The sequence below is a fragment of the Mauremys reevesii genome, linkage group 2, assembly GCF_016161935.1.
Source record: "Mauremys reevesii isolate NIE-2019 linkage group 2, ASM1616193v1, whole genome shotgun sequence".
Lineage (NCBI taxonomy): Eukaryota > Metazoa > Chordata > Testudines > Geoemydidae > Mauremys > Mauremys reevesii.
This window is the reverse complement of record NC_052624.1, coordinates 154,986,057-155,009,077: the sequence shown is the minus strand read 5'-3', so window position 1 is coordinate 155,009,077 and position 23,021 is coordinate 154,986,057. Positions and strand designations below refer to the sequence as shown.

Below are 23,021 nucleotides of genomic sequence, written 5' to 3'. Positions count from 1 at the left end.
ACAGAATTCAAGGAGATGGGTGTCTAGAGGGCAAGCTGCAGTTAGAAACATACCCCTCTGTGCAGCCCATCAGACTGCCGAAATGCAGAATTCCATTAGCTCTATTGGAGCCACTGGTGAAGGAACTGGCAAGCCTATACAAAAAAGGCATCATTACACCCATTGAAACTGGAATAGACAGGATCAGCAGCAAAGCAGTGTTAAGAAACCATGTCAGGTAAAAGGAAAGACTTCGCAACCTTTGTGGAACTTGGAGGGAGGAGAACAGGTTGCAGGAAGGAAGAGTTTGGAGGAGGCACAAGGAAGTCAGTCTGTATGCACATGGTTTGAATGCTAGCTGTAGTTGCAGTATCTCTGTAAATACTTATAATAAAGAGCCAGTTTAGTTTTTCAAGCATGAAGTCCTCTCATGTAAGAACCTAGCACATGATACATTAAACAACTGCTCCAAGCATAGGGCGCACTTCTTCAACCTGTCCTTGTCGAACATAAATGCATGGCGGCATGCAAACAATCCCCTATCAAAACCTCCAGTGCACACACTATTATCCCTCTGGGGAGAGGATGAGAGAGAGACCAAACCAAGTGACAGATGTCAGTCATGTTGCTTAATGCACAGCTAGAAGGTGTTCAGATATGATGTTGATGATGGCAGTACAGAACCTATACTGAATAGGAGCCTTTGTCACTTGTCACACTCACTGAAAAAACTGTCTCAGTGATTCTGAAGCTACAGTTTATTCCGCTAATTGTCCTTGTAATACATTTTGTATCTCTTTAGCTGTTGAGTGAAATACCTTTTTCACCTGAACCAAAGTTCCCTTGACAAAACCACAGATAGAGACTTCCTCATTCTATTTCCCTCATTCAATGGACACAGCCAAAATTAGATTTTTTTCTCACTGCCACAAGGAGCCAAACATAGCAGTTCTTAAATCAGAATGGAGGTGGTGGAAAGGCACAAGAATGACACACACTCACGCGCCCATTTGCCCACCGCGGTGTAGAAATATGACTTAGTATATGGAATAAGCACAACTGGCCCAAGATTTACTGAGGGCATCCTGCCATCTCAAAAGAGTGGGAGCGCAATCTGGTTAAAGTGCAGGGCTGAGAGTCAGGATTCCTGGGTTCTATTCTTGTATGCCTCCCAGACTTGTTGCACCATGCAGGGCAAAACAACTATGCCAATGACTTCTGATTCTGAAGACCTCTTATTCGAAGACTCTTTGGACCTGTTTTTCAGGGACTGTGTGTGTTCTGCCTGCTGCTAAGCCAGGCCCCAGTGTGTGTGTTGGGGGGGATGTCTCACACTGACCACCCAAAACCAGTGGTGTCGGAGCCTGTCTGCCTCTCAGCTTGCCTCACTATGAAATGAGGATAATAATGCTGAGGCTGGTCTGCTGCACAGGGGGGTAGTGAAGTTTTCTGCATTAACGTCTGGAAAGCACTTTGCAATCATCAATGGAAGGTGCTGCATCAGGAGAAGGGACTATGGTTGGCCCACAGCTAGTTATAACAGAGGCACTGGAGCATGAAGCCAGCAGGGAGATTAGTGTTCAGCATTCTGCGATTCTGGTGGACTCTTCAATCCCTTGCTTCCTGATTTATTTATTTTGTGGGGAGGGCGTAAGCAGGAGATGGTGGTTTATCAGGGTTCAGACTGAAGCTTTCCGTATCCTGCCATCAAGAAGGAACCCATGAACTCCCTTCCGTTCCTCTGCGGCCTCCTCCTCGCTTTCATCCCTTTGATGGATGTGATGGGATCCACATTAAGAGCCAGGAGCAGGTGGGAAGACTATAATTACAGCTTATGGATGAAGAGAGGAAGCGAGGATGGTGGCCCCAGGACGCGGGGCCTGGTTCCACTTAGAGCTGGGGAGATGTAGGCTGCCCCATTAAGCCTTCTGTTCAGGATGAGATCCTGGCTCTGTAATTCTGGATGGTACTACTGTAGATTTTCTTCCGGTGAGAGAGCTGGAGTGCCATTTCACTCCTACGCTGGGAAGCTTTTTGTGGCTTCTCATTAGGCTTCCTCTGGATCTGTGGATGGAGGAACCTTTCTTAGGTCCCAAAAGGGGGCCTCCTTATTCAATCTGAATTGAAAAGAATACGAGAAAACCGATAAGACGTAAGCAAAGAAAACAAGAATCAAAGTAGACCAGGGCTCCCAGCGTCTATCCCACGGAGTCTTAACATGCAGCCTGTGGCTGCCTCTTTCTTGTAACTCTGAGAGGGGGACAGAGCTGATCAATTGTAGGCTTTCATTACCAACAAAGTAGCAACAAGCAAATACTGTTCATTTGCCAAGGAAGATCCAGGCACAACCAAATGCTGGAGTGTGTTTACATTTCAGTTAAGGATGTGTGTATTTATGTCCAAACCAGGTAAAGCTTAGGCTTCCTAATGAGTTCCTGGTGGTCAGATACCATGGTGATGGGCATGGCATACGAGCCTGAATAGAATAGAATAGAATAGAATAGAATAGAATGTGGTCCTCCCTGGCATCCTAAAAGGTGGGTACCTCTGGAGTACACAATAAATAACACAAAGCTTCAGTGATCTTTTCCTTCAGCTAAGTGGGAAAACAAAATCCTGATGCAATTAATCTCTAACAGCCCTCTGATAAAAATATCACAATCTGCATCCGAACCCATTACAGCCTTTCTAGGCTGTTGGAAATGAGTTATGTAGTTTGCATTTCTATCTGGGCCTCTCATCCCAGAGGACTCAACAACATTTCACAAACTATCATTAAAATGCAACCAGCTCTGGGGTGACCTGCCCACAGCATGCTGCACAGCGCTTGGGGAAGAGGGAAACTTTGGCCAAGCACATGGGGCAAATCTTGATTCTTATAAGAAATGCCCTGGAATTTTTAGTGTCCACACAGAACCTTGGAGTTCGAAAACCTTATCCAAAAGACTCATATGCGGGGAACTGCCTGGGACTCATAGTATCATGGGCTGAATGGACTCTGCCGAGGTTCAAAGCCACAGTTCTGGGGAATCTATATATTTCATACCAATCCCATATCCTCCAGCAGAGCATGTGGACAACATCTCTAGATATTGGACAGGGCAGGACATGGAAAGGCAGGGAGTGGGGGACAGTGGCCAACCCTGAGACTGAATGGGAGATGGAGGGAACAGGATGAGATAGGTTCTTTGGCATGAGGGTTAGGGTACATAGACCAGGGAGAGGAGACAGAATCTGAAGACAGCCATGGAGTAAGTTAAGGGCCGAGAGGCTGCACCAGGTGAGGGAGATGATTAAAGAAGCTTTCCAGAGTTGCAGTCAGGTGATGCCTGCCTCTTGATGAGATTCCTGGGAGCATGGGGCCTCCTTCTGTAGGAACAGCTGGCCTAGCCAATTCCACTGTTGTCCCAAAGGCTGCAGGGAAGCCCCATCTATGCAGCTCTACAGATCTTGTCTTCTATCTGCATTCTTTTGAGGTGCATGTGGAACACTGTTTAATTATTATTACTACTACTACTAACACAGTGGTGCCTAGAGAGACCCCAGGGTCAGGATCCCATTGTACTCGGTGAAGCAGATGAGATTCCCTGCTCTGAAAAGCTTACAAGCTAAACAGACAAAGAGTTGGAGGGGAAACCGAGCCACGGAGTGATGAAGAGGCCCAAGGACACAGAACAGCTCAGTGGCAGAGCCAGCAATAGACTGTAGGTCTCCTGACCCCTTGGTCAGTGCTCTACCCGTTACTAGACTATGCTGCCTCCAGCTCCAGAGCTGACACAGTGCTCAGTGGTGAAGATGGTGTAACTGATTCTCCTGCTGGCCCCAGTTCTAACTCAGATTCCCTTCTCCAGATCCCTCCCCTGGCCGTGATCAGCTGTGGATCCCAGGTCACTTGTGATGAATTGGAAGACTGGAAACTATGTAACCCAATTCCTCTTGGCCATCAGCAAGTCAGTACTTCCAGTTGCCAGATGATAGGTCTGCACCGTGGACCTACATGGGCCCACTGCAGACATGACTGTAAAAGCATGAGGGTGTTTGAAGGCCAAACTTAGCTTCTGTCAACCTGCTATGCTGCAGATTACCGAGTGCTGCAGATTCCCACAGGCCTGAGGTTCTAGTGGGGGAAAGTGTATGTGTATTCTATGAATTTGTGCGTGCAAGTGTCCCTGTGCATGGGTTTCTCTGTGTGTGCATCATTTGTTTCTGGGTCCATACATGTTTCTCTGTGTGGGTGCGGGCGCACCTGCCTAGTTCTCTGTATTTCAGTCTGGGAAATTCCTTTATTTGCTGTGTGACACGTGATTGCTTTTGTCTCTCAGCCAGGATCTTTAACATTAAATACTTAAGAGCTTTAAAGAGTTTGGCAAAGAAAAATCTTGGAAATACACTGAGAGAATAATTTTAGTATCAAGAAATCACCCTCAAAATATGAAGAGACGGAATCTATCTGTCTAGTTGTATATATTGCTGAATATGCATTGGTGCAATCCACTATTGTAGCCGAGAACCTATAAAATCATGAGCTGCAATCAATAAATCATGTGCCAATATCAAGTCAGATCTCTACAGTGAGGATTCCAGACTGTTTGCAGGGCATTTGTGTGTTTCTCCAGTTGTGCTTTCCCACCTCCTGGGGCCAATTTAAGAGCACTGTTCTCAATTAATAAATGCAAGAAAATTAAATTGAATCTGGTTCTGCTAAAGGCAGGGAATGGAGCGAGGGAACCTCTTCCATCGGTGGCTTTGCTCTGGTGAGATACAGCAGGCAGGAAGCAAACAAACAGTCCTGTCAGTTGCGCTTGGTGTCCAGATGAATGATTTGGAAACTCAAAGCCAATTCTGGCTTCTGCAGATCAGGATCATTTGCTCTCGGTGCATCCAGATTGGGGCAAAAGGACAAAAGTTTTTCAAAGGGGCAACCTGATGGATAAGCTGTTCTGTTCTCTCTGTACAGAGAGATACGCTCTCTGTTCTCTCAGGTCTGTAGAATGGGAGCTCCTTTTCTGTTCTAAAGGCTACTGAAGGGCACGAGCCTCCCAAGTAGGCTGGGATGATTGCAGTTTTGTGATACTCTCATTATTCTACGTAGAACCCTGAATTGCTCCGAAGGCGCTTCTGTATTTCCCGCCGACATTTTTTACTATGAATTATTTAAATAAAAATTAAGCTTTTATTTTATTTTATTTTTTCAAAAAGGAGGCTCAAGGGATAATTTGCCCCTTTAACAGGACTGCCACAATGGTAATAACCTAATACACGGTATTATTCCAGTCACTCATTTCTCCAGTGCAGGCAATAGCAGCAGTGTGACTGCTTGAGTCACATTGTGACTCCATAGTTCAGCTTGTCGGACTGCCTCCAAGCTTGATTTTTACCTGAACCCCCTCTTCACTCTCTTCCCACTTGCTGTAACACCGACCCTTGGGATTTCCCGCACTCCACCAGTGCTGCCATGAGAAATGGGAACCTTCAGTCCAACTCCTCAAGCTTTTGGTGTTCTGATAAACTCGAGCCTGGGTCTGAACCACCCTGGACCAGGGCCGCAATTTCGGGGGCCTCTTCCATAAAAAAAAGTTGCAATACTATAGAATACTATATTTTCGTGGGGGCCTCTGCGGGGCCTGGGGCAAATTGCCCCACTTGCCCCCCCCTGGGCGGCCCTGCCCTGGACTCAGAACCCCAAATCTGACTGAAGAAGTTTGCCAAGCCCCAATTTTATATGACTATAATAGGAAAGGTGGTCGTGAGGTGCAGGCATGTGCTTGAGAATCAGAGTGCTGTGCTAATCTTTCCTTTGACACTGGCTGGCTGCATGAACCTTGGGTAAGTTTCTTAAGACCAAATGGCCTACTACTTTTGGGTGCCTCCAATTTTGGAAGCCTAATGTGAGACACCTTGGGCCTGATTTTTGGAAAGTGTTGGGAACCCACAACTCGAGATGATGTCAGCTGGAGTTCCAATAACTAAGCACTTCTGAAATAAATCAGATGTGTCACCTTTAAAATCAAGGCACCCTAAATGGACAATGTTGTCCTTAGCTGCTCTGTGCCTCAGTTTCCTCAGTGGTAAACAGGGATAATGATACCGACCTACTTCTCAGGGGGTACAGAAAGGGTTACTTCAGTGAATATTTGAGGAGTGCTTACAGATCCTCAGATGGGAGGTATTATGAAGGGCCAGGTATTAATTTATTATTATGATCATATTGTTATGTGCTCAGGTCATCATCAACAGCCTGATCCTGGAAATCTTTCCTTATGTAAGTATTCCTTACTCACATGAGTAGCACTGCTGGCTTCAATGGGATTACTCATGTGAGCAAGGGTTTGCAAGATGGGGCACCGATGCTCTGTTCCTGCAGTGAGATCCATGCAGGCAGGCCCATGGAATGCCAGTGACCTCAATGGAGGGCAGGGATGGGCTCTGCAGAGATCTCACTGCACCTACACGGAGCTCCATTGACACCAGTGGATGCAGGGGACACTCTGCAATGATCTCACTGCATCTTCACTGAGCAATGTCTTCCCTGCTTCATTGACTTCAGTGGGTGCAGGCACTGGCTTGCAAAGATCTCATGGCAGGATCAGTGTCGGTATTGCTCTTTAAAGAATATGCACGATCACCCTCACCCGCCCCCCCAAAGCAAGTTCACACACTGCTGCACCTCACAAAGCCTTTCCTTCCTATGCCTGTGGCTCAGAGTCCCTGTACCCCCCCACCCTCCAGGGGCAACCTGGGGACCCAGCCGCGCCATAATCAAAGCCAGTAACACACTTAAAAAGAACTTGCTCTCGTTTTTCATCAAGGGAAGGTACCTGAGGCTGCTCATCCTTGAGCCATTTGTTGAGATTTTCATTATGGTAATTATTTCAGTAATTGTTAAAAATAGGTAATTATTACCCTGCTGACTTAGGAATCGCATTTAGCACAGACTTCCTCTGAACCATAGCCCAGTTTCAGAGAGAAACACCCAGCCACATGTGCTGCGGGGAGCTGCCCCTGGTTACCTTAAGTATATTAATTTTTTACAAGCTCACAATTAAAAAAAAAAATCCAAACTGTTATATTTTTGGTGCATGATTTAGACTCCATGTAAATCTCTCTTGGCAAGAGGCTGGATGGCTCAAGGAAGAAGATGAAAGAGGACTCAGCCCTCAGCAGTCACTGGATTACTCATCCGATAGATGTAGAACGCTGGAGGGTAATGAATGCTCCAAGCCAAGCAGATCAAGCACTGCACTGGGACTTAGGAGGCCTGGGTTCTCTTCCTGATTTCTTGGCCTGCTGGGTGACCTTGGTCAAGTTACATCCTCACTCTGTGCCTCAGTTTTCCCATCTGTAAAATGGGGATAATGATACTGACCCACTTTGTAAAGCGTGTTGAGATTTGTGGATGAAAATCGCTGTATAAAAGCTAGGTGTTTTTAAGCCACCTTTCTGCACCCTAATCCTGGGCCTGTGTGATTCAGAGCATCCTAAGGGCTTTTCTAAGTTACGTTGGCTGCACTGGTTCCTTAGGGATTGCTCCTCCAGCCCAGGCTCAGGAAGAGCACAATGCACTCTGTTTTGCCTTCTCCTTCCACGGATACGGCCTCCCCATCCCACTGACACACCCCTGTGTGTGGGGAAGCAGATGGAATTGAGCCTCCATGCTGGCTCTATGCCATTTTAAGATTGATTCCTTTGTGTCCGTCCTTGGTTGATCTTTCAGGGCAGCTTTCTGGATGCTTTGCCTTGCTTTGAGGCAGATCAAGGTGTGAGGGTGGATCCCAGACTCATGTTCACAGACCCTCTGAAATGAGTCATTGGGTCATGGTGGAGTTCCCGCACAGTACAGAACAGCCGCGATGGACCAGATGCGATTGCCACCAGCTGGAACTGGCTGGAACTGGCAGCGCTCAGCAGATCTGAAAAATCAGGCCCCGTGTGTCTTAAAGCTGGACAAAGAGGTGGGGCTCCCAAAATCAGTGATCGCCCATAAAAATGGTGGCCTAACCATGTGAAGGGAGATCACTAATGTATAGCTGGGTTTGAAATCGACCTGCTGGTGACAGAAGTGCTTCTCCACTAGGGTCACTCCCCCTTCCACTCGCTACGGGAACAGCACTCAGCACTGACTCTGAAGGGCTTTGCTGCTGCCCCAGAGGGATGATGATGGAGGAAGGGTCAGATTTCGGGGAAAGTGCTGTTTGTTTTGTTATTTTTCCATTGTGAACTCTGAAGTTGTCAATTACCAGCAGCCAGCTGAGCCCCACCGTCAGGAGGTAAATGCTTGTAAATCCGGCATCGTAACCACTTCCTTGCCCCAGCGAAGGCAGGCGAGAGGAAAGTGGAGCTGGTTCTTCCTCTTTTCAAATCATCAACAAGGTCAGGTCTTCAGGTAGCTGTGTGTGGCGAGTTTGATTGACAAGTGGCTTATATTCCTGAGTCCCTGTATGGGTAGCTCTGCTGGGTCTGCTAATAGCCACTCTGAACTTCTGACTCAGAGGCCAGATTAATTCCCTGTGGGACAACTGACTTAGTGGAGTTACATCTGGATTTCATTTGACCCAGAGAGGACACAGTTTCATGTGTATGCTGCACCTTTTGTGAAGCTGGCTTTGATACTAGCTATCCCATTCATTCTCCCGTCCTGGAGCCTGGGGCAGAACCTGGTGACATTTTTTGATCAAATCTTTTTTCTTCCCTCAAAAAATTCAGATTCAGGGATGCTGAAGCATTTTGAGCATTTGTGTCGATTTTGCCAAATTATTCATTAAAACCAAAAGCTCTAAAAACAGAAACTTTTTTGGCCATTTTCTAAATGTTTCTTTTTAATTTGAAAGGACTTTCCCCCCAAAAAATTTCCTTTAAATTTACTAAACAGCTTTTTTAAATGGTAAAAAATGCCCAAAATTGAAAAGAAAAAATGTTTCATTTGACCTAAACACGAGTCCCTGCCGCCAACTTTTTAATTCACCAAAAGTTTCAAAAAATGTGTTTCTTTTGATTTGACTGGAAATGAATCTTTTTTTTTTTTTCCATTTTATTTTTTGGAATTGCTAGTGAACTCTACAATCCGTTAGTAGCCCAGCTGGACGTGGGCGTGGAGGGAAGCCTGCATAACTAAGGAGAGAACAATGTGTGTAGGCAGCACATATGTTCTTGATAGCCGCAAATCTCTCTGTGCCTCAGTTTCTCAATCTATGGGAATGGCAATCATTCCCTGCCTCACAGGGCTGTTGCATGGTTTAAGTGCATTGAGATCCTCAGACAAAGGCACTATGACAGAGGTGCAAAGCGCTGTTGTTACTATTCACTTGATACTGTGCAAATTTGAGTCTCCAGGGATGACCATGGAGAGTTGCCGTTTGGTTTCCTCTGCATCTGTCTGTCCATTAATATCATCTATCTGCTGCATTAGGGCCTGACTCACCATTGCCCTGCACCTTGGTAGCCACTCATTGTAGGGCAGAGTGGGTATAAAACTCCTCTTTTCCGATAGGGCAGCATTTTACACCAACTCTTCAAAGGAGTAAATGACTGCACAGGGCAATGGAGAAAAAAGGCCTTCGGTGTCCGAAGAGCAGATTGAGCCAAAACAATCCCTGGTGTAACTCCACCAGAGTTCACGGAAGTTGGCTCAACATCACTCTGAGCGATGGCACGGCATTGCTGGCACGGTTACAATGGCGGCTGCCTCCCTGTGCAGAGGGGGTTGGATGCTAGGGAGTGATCCTTGTACATAGACCGTTGCTAAACTGTACAGGCCTGCCTCATGCAAAACACCCCTTAAAATGAACAGGAGTATTTACTCTTGTGTGGACTACAGCGGGTAGGTCCCCTTGGCTTCAGCCCAGCACGCAAGTATGAGCTTCAATCCACCCCTATGCAGCACAGCTTAAAGCAAAGCCTATGCTTAAAGTTAAACATGTGTTTAAGCGCTGTGCTGAGCAGAGATGGACAGCTGAACTGGGGCCTTAGTCACAATCTGCTGTCCTGTAAGTGAGCTGTGTATAGAGAAAAGCACGAATCTCTGCCATTGGAGAGCGTGGCTGCGGTGGCAGAGTGCAGGTAGTAACTGATGGGTCAGGATTATACCCATTACAAATTGCTACCTACCCCCCTGAATGACAAGGACACCCAGAGGATTCAGGAGGCCTGAGGCAAAGCGGGGGAGTGGACATAAAAAAAGGCACCACCTTGTACTCACCAGGAGGCGCTCCGAGTCTTCGGCGGTGGCAGCGGCGGGTCCTTCACTCGCTCCGTGTCTTCGGCAGCACTGAAGGACCCGTCGCCGAAGTGCCGCCAAAGACCTGGAGCGAGTGAAGTGCCTGCCGCCGAAGTGCTGCCGAAGACCAGGACCGCCGCCGGGTGAGTCAAAATTAAAAAGGCACCTCTAGCCAGGGAAGGGATTCTCGGCCAGGGCTCGTGGGGCCCCTGCAGGGCCCGGGGTCTGGGGCAAATTGCCCCACTTGCCCCCACTCTGGGTGGCCCTGCTGAACGACCATAACCCCCCGAGCAAAGTGTTATAGTCTCATTATGATCACAGTGATCAGCAGGCTTCACACACAAGCCTTTCCATTGACTTCAGGGGGTTTTGAAGAACCAGTAACACATTTGCACCTCAGTTTCCTTGGGGCTATTTTCTCATTCCCCCTCCTCCTGCTCCCCAAGTGCAAAAACCACTGCAATGGAAATTCAAACTAACAAATACAAATACAATTTCCTCTGGATGCTAAAAATGACACACATACATGCACTGAAAAATTATATCAGTGACAATAACAAAGTGGGAATCTATTTCAGTGTCAGCCTGTTCCATTGCAGTATTTGCAATGGGCTTGTGGCTGCTACAGTCTAGCCACTTCCCCCGGGACGTGACGTATTTCCTTTCCATCACGGACGGATTTAGAAACAAAACTTTCTACATTTAGGCAGAGAGAGAGAGACAGCTTCTCTTTTCTCTTGCTCTGATTGTGAGCGAATGGAAGGAGAGATAAGGGGGTGGAGCCAGCGCTGGGTGACTGTACGCTGCTTCCGTTTTTGTTTTTCTTTTGAATTATCAAAAAGTAACAAAACCCACAATTAATATTTTCCATGCAGCAAAGCTCTCGCAAACATCAAAGTGAGAGTTTGTGGTTATGGTCTGGTCAATGTTCCTACTAGTCAATATGTGTTTCTGTGCTATAACCCTCTGGGTCTCCCACCAGCAGGGTAAAGTCCTGGCCCAGTGAAAACAATGGACGTTTTCAGTGAGGCCAGTTGTACCCATACAGGCAGAATTTTGCACTTATATACAAGCCCCTTTCATCTGAGGATCTCAAAGCACTTTACTAGTGTTAGTGAATAAAATTTTGCAATCCCTTGAAAACGTAGGGTAAATCTTATCCCCACTTTACAGGTGGGAAAACTGAGGCAAAGGGAGATTGAAGTCACAGATATGGCTGGGTTGGGGCCCCCATCTGCTATAGTGTGGGTCCTTTAACATGGTTAGAAACACATTTGGTTCTCCAAGCCAAACCAAGTTATACCGTGGTTAGAGCAGGGCTATGTTGTAAGTGGGGGTACTCCTATACAGTTGTGTCTGTGCTGTACATGAGACCGAAGTGACCTGTCCAAGAACTCACACCTATATTTCTATGCGTAATGTGTGTATCTATTTATGTATGTACTGTACATGTGTTTATGTATTTGTTGTGTCTACTGTACATGTGTGTATGTACTGTACTGTGCACCTAATATGTACTCTACCCAATCTGTGTGTATGTACTGTACATGTGTATTTTGCCTGTGTGTCTATCTTTGTATGTTCTATATATGTCCAGATATGTATGCATCACATTTGTGTGTCTACATGTGTGGATGCACATGTGTTCTCTGTGTGTCTTTTTGTACATGTATGTATGTGTGTACGTTCCTGCCGGCTTTGAGAAGTAGAGATTGGGACTGGGCCTTGAACGCTGACTCTCTAGAAAGCATGGCTCAGATTCATTAGGAGCTGATCCCTGTGAGTGCAGCACCTCAGAAGAGTGTGATGAGACATAATGATGCAACCCCGACCCTGGGCATCCGCCCTCCCCCTCATCTGAAACTCATCCCAGATCGTGGAGGGGACACTTACTGAAATCATCCAAGGAAAACTATTTTCTGTAGAATCCTCACCCCTCCACCCCCAGCATTTACTCTTTAAAAAAATGAGCCAAATTCATCCTGAAAATAAAGTTTAAACCAGAAGATCTCCTCTCCTCTCCTTCCTAGTCATAACTTTGCTTTGCAGGCCTACAAGCCAGGCTGTTTCAACCAGCTCACCCTGGCTGTGGCTTGCCCTTGCCCTTTCTGCAGCGTTATCGAACTCATATAACCCCGATGAGCCAATGAATATCTGACCACATCAGCCCTCCACCTTCTAACGTTTTCAGTGGCTGCTGCACATCAAGTTCCAGTTCCTCATCGCTAGTGTTGCCAGCTCAGAACCTTCAAAGTTCATGAGCCTGCCCTGCAAAAATCATAAGGTTGGCTTAAAAATCATGAGGTTTTAAAAAATAACCCGATAGTCCTTAACCTGCAGTTGACCTAAGATGGCTATGTCATGGTGAAAACTACAGCACCTCCTCTCCATTCAAATGTTACAATCAAGACAATTATCGTGAGTAAGTAGTCACAATGACAACCACACCCTTTTTTTTTTTAAATGCAGTGAAGACACAGCCAAAGATTCAGAGCCAGGTAACATCCCATCTCTGGGTATGTCTACACAGCAATCTCGGGGTGTGATTCACTGCTATCATTACCCGAGCTAGCTAGTTTAAAGACAGCTAGGGTATGTCTAATGAGCAGCCATCGCACCGCGTGATAGGCCAGGTCTGCACTGTACTGATGCAGCGGTGCTACTGTAAAATCACTCATGAAGCTGTTCTATGCTGATGGCAGAGAGCTCTCCCGCTGACATCATTAACCCACTTCCAACCAGCAGCAGCATTGGGAGAGCGTCTCCCGCCAACATAGTGCTGTCCACACCCGTGCTTCTCACCTCGCTCAGTGGGGTGTTTTTTTCACACACCTGAGCGACATAAGTTACACCAACAAAAGTGCTAGTGCGGACACAGCTATAGCTACTGACTCGGTTTTAGAGCACACCACTGACAGATGGGCCCTGATTCTCAGCTAAGGCCTCTCTAGCCGTGTAAAGAGTGCTTCAAATCAGCATCAAGGTAATTTACATTCACTTGATGGCCTCTTTGCATGCCAGAGTGGTGTAAAGAGGCCTTAGTGGAAATGAGACTCAGGAAAATTGCACTGAAAGGCCGTTTGCATATAACTTTTCTTCTCTTCGTCTAAAATTAAAAACAAAAAAGGACAGTGATAATTTCCTAAAAGGATAAACATCCGATTTTTTTCTCTCCCTTTCCACCCAAAATAAATCGGCTAGCCACAAGGAATTAAAGGCAGAGAGGAGAAGATGACTATAGTTTGAATACAGGATGTCAACAAAGTATGACCTTTCATTTATACCGGTCCCTCTGCATTAATCTCACAGACCAATTACACCCTCCACTAAGGGTAAATTTAAAAAAGAAGTGATGGCGAACTCCAACTTTAGCTGACTTCCATGACATGTCAAACTGTCATTTCCTTTCGCTGCTAATTTTAACCCAGATCACAAGCAGTGTAGTGCCGTTTGTATTTTTTTTCCCTGGGCTGTGGTGTGTTACAACCCCGACTTCCCTTTTTTCCTTTCCTCTTTCCCTCTGAGTACTGCAGTTTCATTGAGGGGGGAAGCTGACACGTTCTGACTCTGCCCCACCCCGGAAATGGAACCATTACAGACACACAGAAGACCTATAAATACAACGGGCAGCTTTGCAAATGACACATAAGTCTCAGGTGTAAAGACCTGTTCTTCATTCAGGTTCTATGGCTCCCTTCACAGGCATTTCTCCTTCTGCCACAAGCAAATTGTTTCCTTATAAAGGAGCATGTCATGTAAGCTGGTATAAATGGGCTTACTGGGCTGGATGTAGGCCTGACCCAGTGGAGTCTCTGGCCTTTGTTATGAGGGAGGTCAGATAAGAAGATCTTAATGGTCTCCTCTGGCCTTACCATCCAGGAAGCTGTGAAAAGTGGGCTGGCCAATGAATGGGGCAAGTGAGAGAATATTTTGCATTTCCACATGGGGTAAAAGTTTCAAAAGCATCTAAGTAATGTAGGTGTCTAAATTATGCTGAAAGTCAACAGGATTTAGGCTCCTAGGTCACTTAAGCGCTGTTGAACTATTGTCTTGGAGGGGATGTACTCGGGGTGGCCTAGACCCTCCTGCTGTTTGCAACCTGTACACTCCATTTTTTGTGCATTAGCTTAATCAGAGCTAATGTGTGGACGTCTCCTGGAGCTGAAATGTGACCTCCAGCTCGAAGTGTAGACATGCCCTTACTCCTGCACTCTGATCAATACCAACGCCCCATTACAGGGCCAGGAAAAGAATCTCTGGGTATGTCTACACTTCAAGAAAAGACCTGTGGCGTAGCGGTGGCGGGCTGGGGTTAGTTGACTTGGGCTTGCCAGCCAGGGGCCAGGTGCCTGTGTCCAGTAAATTCAGGGCCCGGGAGCCCGGCTCCACCAATGTTTTGGGCTGGGTCTCTTTCCCAGCCCCTCCTGCTGCTCTGCACGCCTCCCCTGGAGTGTCCCCCAGCCCTGCCTGCCGCCCCCACGTACCTCCCCAGGGGCATCCTCCCGGCCCCACCTGCCACCCCCTGTGGAGGGAGGAGGTGCACATGTGATGGCACCCCCCCAACCTAGCACCCACCACAGGGGAGGCGAGGAGGCTTCCTGGACCTGAGAGGGGGCCGGCCCCTAGGAGCATGTGCAGTGACGGTACCAGGTGAGTTTGCTGCTGGCAAGGAGAGGGCTGGGGGGGACTGTGGAGTCCTCCTTTCTGGCCCCAGCCTCGGGGCAGCCTGCCTGTACCCCAAACTCCTCATCCCCAGCCCCACCCAACAGCCCTCACCCCCAGTCAGAGCCCTCACCCCCCGCACCTCAACCCTCTGCCCCACCCTGAGTCCCCTCCTGCACCATGAACCCCTCATCCCTGTCCCCACCCCACAGTCCTCACACCTGCACCCCAACCCTCTGCCCCAACCCTGAGCCCCTCCCACACCCCAAACCCATCATACCCAGCCCCAGCCAGAGCCCTCACCCCCCCACACCCCAACCCTCTACTCCAGCCCTGAGCCCCTCCCATACCCTAAACCCTTCAGCCCAACCCCATTAATTTTGTTAAGTGCACTAATATGCAGGTGTGTTGGAGAGGGGAGGGACTTGGACCCATTCTGGGCACCACCAAAAATTATACAAACCTGTTGCCCCCATTGCCAGGCTTGGGCTGCGGGGCTATGAAATTGCACCACAGACATTTGGGCTCGGGGTGGAGCCCAGGCTCTGAAACTCCATGGGGGTGTTGGGTCTCGGAATCCGGGGTCCAGCCTGAGCCCGAATGTCTACAATGCAATCCATAGACCCTCGGCCCAAGTCATAGACTCAGAAGGGACCGCAAGGGTCATCTAGTCTAACCCCCTGCAGTTGGCTCCGAGACTCTGCCGCCGTCTTTTTATTGCAATGGAGTCCTGACTGACTCCCAGGCCCCTACTCTAACCACTCCCTGCCAGGACCAGGAATAGAACCCCAGCCTATGCTCGAGCTGACACTCCCAGGAGAAATGCAGGTGCCTGGCCCTCGGCTTTAATCACTGCCCCACAAACCCTTCATGAACTGTCCCCCATCACATTTTTCCTGAGTGTAGATGGGCCCAGGCAGCACTGGGGAGAGAATGAGAGACTGAGGAAACGCGATGGGTGAAGGAGAGCTCCAGGCAGGGCTCGTCAGTCTCCGCTGATGGGTCGCAAGTGTGATGCCCATCCTAGAGCCTTGTCTGAAGGAAGCGGCATTGCAATGGGGCACATCCGTATGCGGCACAGGCTGCAGGCCAGGGCTGGGAATTAGGGTGATTCAGCCAAAATACTCCAGTAGGTAAACAGAGACATTTCCTGCTAAAGGGAAAACCCCGTCCAGGTTTTATTCTCCATGTTGCTAGTGAAAGTCAGGCAGGCTGCCGGTGCAGAGCTGTGGATGGGCAGGCACAGGGAGTGAAGGGAACAGAACCAGTGGAGATGGAGAATGACTCTTGCTTGCCCTTGTTCTTTCTTCGGGAGGAGAGGCTGGGAACTGTGTGATGTTGCACTCCATATGTTTTATAAAAATATGCTTATGAGTGTGAATATGATGTAACTGGAATGTGCTCTTGTAAGGTATTATAACACAGGTTATAACCTACTGAATATATTCCTCCTATTTGTATGTATGTATCATTCTTGTGTCTGAAGCTAGAAATATGAAGTATAACTCTGAGGTCCTACTGTAACTGTGCAAAGTGTGGGCCATTAATGGTGGCTTAGGATCTTGATGGCTCCCATTGACTAGGACAATTGGTTGTAAATGGCTCTGTTTACTTGCAATCCTTCCTGTGTACGGGTGGGCCAGGCCAGGAAGAATGGAGGCTGGGGTCTCACAGGGCATGTGATCATGTCACCTGATACTGGAATCCATCTTAAATCTGGTACTTTTCCATTTAGAAGGCGGGGTGGGGACCCAGAGAGACAAAAGCCTTGTGCCAAAGCTATAAAAGGGGGTGGAACAGAACAAAGGGAAAACCAGTCATGAGAAAACCCCTAGTTTCCACCTAAGATGTCTGCTGGAACTAACAAGGCAGGGTTCTGGAGTCCCAAACCGGCAGGGAAAATGGGCTCAGAGGTAATCTCAGCTCGTCAGGTGACAGTGCCAAGGGGGTTTCTGTGACCGAACCCGTCACACTGTGCTGTCTTTGCACTGGCCCCAGGGGCGGCTCTAGCCATTTCGCCACCCCAAGCACAGCGGCACGCCACGGGGGGCGCTCTGCCGGTTGCCAGTCCCACGGCTCTGGTGGACCTCCCACAGACGTGCCTGTGGAGGGTCCGCTGGTCCCACAGCTCCGGTAGAGAGCACGGCTCCGGCCTCCCGCAGGCATGCCTGTGGATGCTCCACCAGAGCCGCAGGACCAGCGGACCCTCTGCAGGCACGCCTGCGGGAGGTCCACTGGAGCCGCCTGCCGCCCTCCCAGCGACCGGCAGAGCGCCCCCCGCGGCATGCCGCCCCAAGCATGCGCTTGGCGTGCCGGGGCCTGGAGCCTCCCCTGACTGGCCCCCTCAGCTCTAAGACACGTTCATAGAGCCAAGTGTGGCAGCACTGAACAGAGCAGAGTCAGGATGTTGGCACGAGAGCTTTGGAAAAGACCAGGAGCCTGGCCAGGATAACCTAGCGGCTAAAGCATGGGATTGGGAGTTAGCAGACCTGGGGTGAAGTCCTAGACCTGTTGAAGTCAATGAGAGTTTTGCCATTAATTCCCATGGAGCCAGAATTCCTCCCTGGGTTCAATTTCTAGCTCTCCCCTTGCCCTGTTGTGTCACCTTGGGCAAGTCACTTTCCCCCTTCTGTGCCTCAGTTTCCCCATCTGTAAAGTGGCCGGGTAGGGGATAACAGACTCTCACATGGCAAGGAGCTTGTGAGGCCCAGTTGATTAATGATTGTAAAGCGTGTTGTGATCCTGTGACCGAAGGTGCCAGAGGAGGGTGTGATCAGCTGATTATTTTACCATAATACATTTCTAAATTATTACTACAAAGAGCTTGTGGTGCAAAGATTGCCAAAGAGATGATGCAAGGGAAGGGACCCAGGAGAGAGGGAAATCTGGGCCTTAAATAAAGGGAAGTCTCACATTAATTAATTAAAGGGATGATTAAAGGGGAAGTGGGCTGATTTATTGCTTTAATTTCAGTTTTCCTTGTAAAGAGAGCCTAGCGCTGGTGCCAGACGAAGAGGCGCGGAGAGCAAAGTCACGTGCAGGGTGCAGTACAGAGGGTACGTCTGTGCTCCTAGCACAGGGTGTGATGCAGGGATGTAGACATACCTGAGCTAGCTTTCATCTAGCTAGCTTGGGTCCTGGAGCCGGGAAGCCGAAGCAGTGTGGATTCCAGCACAGGCTGTACAGGCCCACCTGGAACCCTGGTAATTACTTGCAGGGCTGGCCGGCACTGAAGCACATGCTCCAGCGGCTTCAGGGCTCTGGCACCTGAGCTAGCCAGATGAAAGCTAGTTGGGTGGATCTGCAATTGCCCCCTGTGATAGCCGTGTACACATACCCTGAGTGTGGCAGGGCAAGTGTCCCCCTTGCTGCCCCACCAAGGTGCTTTAAACCTGACAAGCAGAACATCAAAGGTTGAGTCTTTATGAGGCCAGCAGGAAGGGGGGGAAATGTGATTGTGTTATGTGTTTTATAGCCGTGTCTTGAGGCCCCAGCTGAGATCAGGGGCCCCTCGTGCTGGGCCCTGTGCTGATGTACAGCAAAAGACACCTCCTGCCCAAAAGAGCTCTCAGTCTCAGGGTTGTGCACATCTGTCCTGCTAGAGGCCGGTCGACAGAGTTCTTACGTGGCAGCACTCCTGCTCTGCACTACTGACTGCAGGGACACTGTCGCGACAAATAACCTTCCCTCCAGCTGCAGCTGGAGACCATGTGGCAGATGTTTTTCTCATGCCAGCGCTGCCCCAGGTGAACGGCTCTGAGTTCGGTTTGGCGTGGGTGCACAACTTCCCTGCTCTGGTTCTGTGCCCTAGACACAGCCCTTAATAATTTCACAACTTCAGCTGAAGAGTGAAACTACGCCTGAGAGGAAAGAAAACACGTCTTGTGGCTTTCCTGGGACCAAAAAGCTGACATTTGCAACCACACAAAACAGAGTTGCACTGAAAGCAAGCCCAGTAATGTCAAAAAATAATCAGGTGGTTTGGAGCCTGAAAACTGGAATCCAGACCAGCTTTGGGTCTGCCACATAACTGGTGTGGAAGTGGGTCCTGACAAGAAAGACGCTCTTGCAGGCCAAGGTGGAGATGTCAGATTTGATGTCTTGGGATGTTCAGTGGGGAGGATGACCTGATGGAAGCATGTTTCATTCACACACGTCTCTGGTGACAGCTGGTTTCTCTATGGACTGACAGATCTCCTCGCATTGTGGGAGCATCTGATGTCCCTCTCCTCTGCGTCATCCTCTTTATGGTCCTTGTTCACTTTAAACTCTTCCCTTTCTTCAGTCAGCCACCTCTGCCATTCCAGGACCTGGTTTTTCTGCTCTCCAGAAAGGAGAATTCAAGGTTACCTCTAAGAGCCAGCAGAGAAGTAAGCAGGCCCCTTATTGAAGATACGGTGATGTCACTCAAGACTTTCCTTTAAAGCCCAGCATTTCCTGGGGCCCTGCATGGGCTGTGTCCCCTTGGCACTGGGACTTGCTGAATAACCTGGTGGTGGGATCAACGAGCGGTGGTAGATGGAGTCGATGAACTGCAAGCCAAGCAGACAGCACGGTGGCACGATGGGTGGCATTGTCACTGTCTTGGGAGCAGGCATTCAAGAACTGCACCAGAACTAGTGCTAACCCTCTGCCCTGACTCCATGCAGCTGTCGTGGTGGGGATGCTGCCCTGCTCCAGGGGCTGTCCTTCAGCTGTCTTCAAGCACCTCTCTGCAGGCTCCCCGAATGGAGGGTTAAGAGCCCCAGGGGCACTGTGAAAAGAGCAAGACATGGCCTTGGTGACCTATTCACCTCCTTCCTGGCAGTAGCACTGAGTCAGACTCTCCATAGGAGTCAATCAGAACTCACCCAGGTTCTGATACTTTGAGCATCAGCTATTGCCATGTGTGTCATTGCTGGGTTGGCCTGCACAGTCAACGCACCCCAGCATTTAGCTCACCCCCTCACCTAAACTCCAAAAGGCACCTTGGTCCGTGAAACCAAATTCTATTCTAGGTGGTGAGCAAATGAGCATGTGGCACATGCTCAGGGTGCACGCCAGAGCACAGGGCAGCAGAGTAGCCTCAGGGGAAAGGGAGCCAGGGACGACATGGCACCTCAGAGGAGCACAGAGGAAGGAGCCTGTGGGCATGTTTGTGTCTGGTGAGGTGGACTCTGATTGAGGTGGTTGTGGGTTCAGATTACAGCTGCTACGGATGGCTAGCCTGGGAGACAGTAGGAAGTGAAAGTGCTACCACTGCATGTTCCCCTTTGAAGCTAGAGGAGATTGAATCAGAGCTGCAGAATCATCATGGAATCAGAGATGGAAAGAGACCCGTGAGGTCACAACTTGTTCATCCCCACTGGGGGGTCTGGTGCGGATTGTTCCCTGCTCTGCATTCTCCAGAGCCAAGCAACGGGCCCCCCAGTATTTCTCCTGGGAGATTATTCTGTAGCCTAGTACATGTGTGCATGATGCATTGGCAATGTAGAGCACTGTATGTGCTATTATGGATCAGATATTCAACAGAGGTTTCCAAGTGCTCAGCGCCCACTATTGGAACCAGGTTTGCAGTAAATCTCAGCTCTCATTTAGGCTCCTACATAAGGGCCAGAGTTTCAACAGAGCTCAGCATCCAACGTGTACCCGACATGCTGAGCTCTCTTGCAAATCTGTCTGCTAATCTCATCACTGCCTTTTTATACCTGCCCTGAACTCAAGGGCATTTCCATCCAACCCAGCCCATAGTTGTGAAAACACCCCAGGTATAATCCTGTCTTTCATAGGACGTTCTCCAATTGTTTTACAACCTAGCTAAGCTCCATGACCTCCTTGGGTGGTAGGTCAGCATCACTAACCTTAATTTTTTCAGATGGGGACACTGAGGTGCAGAGCATGAGTCAGTGGTGGAGAAGGGAGTAGAACCCAAGAGTCCTGATTCCTATCTCCGGCTCTAATCACTACCTCATGCTCCCTCTTGGAGCTAGGACTAGAACCCAGGACAACCAATTCCTACCCACAGCTCCAACCACTAGACCACACTCCCTCCGACACAACTGAGTGCTGAGCCTATGTTGGTGCCTAAATACTAGAGTGCTGGCTGCTTTAGAAATGCACAGGCAGATCCCGTGGGAAAGAGACCCCACAGGGTAAATGTTAACGCAAACCATATTCAATGGCACATTTTATTCTGATTGCTGCAATAAGGAACAGGTATTAAAGAAAAAAAAGCACAGACAAAACAAAACCAAACAAAAACCCCACTCCCACACACAGAGGCAGGAAATGCTACACTGAGTCTAGGCCAAAAAGGAAGAAACAAGTCGGAGGGCAGGATTCGGCTACTATGTCCCAGTGGGATTCCCAAACCACACAGATTAGAGCCTGTCAGTGACAAAGCCAGGGGGACCCAGCTCTGACAACTTCTTTGTCACTTCAGTACTAGACACAACATCTGGTACACAGCTGTGCCGAGTTCGCGACGCTTGCTTGGGGAAGCGGGGGGTGACCACGGAGCATGGGACTCGAGGAAGGGTTAAACCTGGATGGTCACTGCGAAGGCCTGTCTTCAGTACAGCCATCGGAAAGGCTCCTGCTATGGCCCGGGGGGGCTGCTCGATTCTGCTCTCACTCACTGGTGTAATTCCCTTGGTTTGACTGGGTCCACTCCTGCCTTAGATGGCTACAAGTGAGATCAGAATCTGGTTCTCCAAGCTGATGACCCTCTCTCTGCTCACCGCCACCCTGGGACCAGACTGGAGGCCACTGGTCGCTTCAAGAAACTCAGCATCTCTCTCCAATACCAGCGGCACTGCTAGAATGGCGGCTTTGGCTGTGCAAGCCAGCTGTGGAACTTTACACCAGGCTGAAACCAGAGGGACATACCCTAGCTGAGAAAATCCCAGCTGGATTTTTGGGGTCGGGGGTGGGTTTCTAGCTACATGGGTGAGGACAGTCTTAGCATGTCGAAGGCAAGGCTGGTGCAAAGGAGCCAGAGGGCAGGCATCACTCCCCAGGCAATACCCTCGAGCCCAAGGTTGCACTGGCCCCTGAACAGGGAAGGTGAAAGCTGCTTCCTCAGGGCCCTGTGCTGGCACCTGCATCACTGGAGGGATAAATCAGGCTCCAAGACAGCTTCAGGAAGCGCAAAATACCACACCTCACCTCTGCAGACTGCCCGTGTGGTGCTATATAAAGCCCATCACAAAGGGGCTGGAAAAACTAGCAGGGGTCTTGCTGCAGTGCAGGCAGGTGAAAGAGGGTTGGGGGGGGGGGTTGATTCTCTATGGTGGCATTGGTGGGGCACCAGGGTCAAAAGCTGAGCACTGTGCAGACTGGTGGAACTATGACTTGCTCGTCGATGGCACTGGGCTGGCCCCAGCAGTGACCAGGGTACTGAATGGAAGGAGACGAGGAAATAACCGAATGGGTATACGCATTTGTAGCAATTCACTTTCTAGAGGGCAGAGACTGAGTGCGACATTTGCAGAGCCTAGCGGTCTGACAGGGAAATGCAAACAACGCAAAGCCAAGAGAAGCGATGATCTTCCGAGGGGACGTTCTGGGGCTGACCTCAGATGGCAACGCTGCCTCTAGTCACTGTGATGTTGAGTGAGGAACTGGGTCGAAGCCACAGGGGATCCAAGCCGAAACTGCTCAATGAAACGCTCCAGGGGCCAGGAACCTGGAAAGAGACCAAAAAGGCGGGAGCAAAAGTCAAGCTCTGAGGGCTGTTCTGGCCAGCAGGCTTCAACTACATGCACCAGAAAGAGAGAGATGTTCATGCTTGTAATTGGGCTTGGGCATCCACTCAGCATTGTGGCCTGCCATCTGGAGCCCCAGGGCAATCAACCAAGGGCAGAACTGGCCCTCTGAGCCAACAGTCCCTCACTCGGCTGTTGGGGCCACCCACTTAAAGCCTCAAAGAGCTCCTGAGTTGGCCACTGCTCTGTCTGCTGGCATTTCCACTTGTCCCCTTTCTTCCTCCTCTCCGCTAAGGAGTTTGCCACTGGATCGCCATCCTGGGTATTAACGGTCCCTGTTCAACCCTGGAGTGAGTCTGGCCCAGGGAGCCTGCCCTACCAGTGCAAATTCCAGCTGCTCCAGCCCCGACCTGGAGAGGTAGACTCTAGGAGAGAGAGGCCCAGTCACTTCTTAGCCTCGAGCTCTCCTCACCTTTGTCCTT

The 23,021-nt window shown here is 49.3% G+C and overlaps 1 protein-coding gene across 9 annotated transcripts in view; it reads right to left on the bottom strand.

The window, feature by feature from the left end:
• PEBP4 (phosphatidylethanolamine binding protein 4) overlaps window positions 1–23,021 on the bottom strand; it is a 255,576-nt gene that overhangs the window by 5,577 nt on the left and 226,978 nt on the right. The window contains exon 8 of one of the 9 annotated variants that reach the window (XM_039521625.1): window positions 21,008–22,520. The exons of 7 other annotated variants lie outside the window; for them this stretch is intronic. In XM_039521625.1, coding sequence (XP_039377559.1) covers window positions 22,429–22,520 — 92 coding nt within the window. In that variant the 3' untranslated portion in view covers window positions 21,008–22,428. Of the gene's footprint in view, window positions 1–21,007; window positions 22,521–23,021 lie in introns of those variants that run through there. One more of the 9 variants, XM_039521628.1, reaches the window with a different exon arrangement.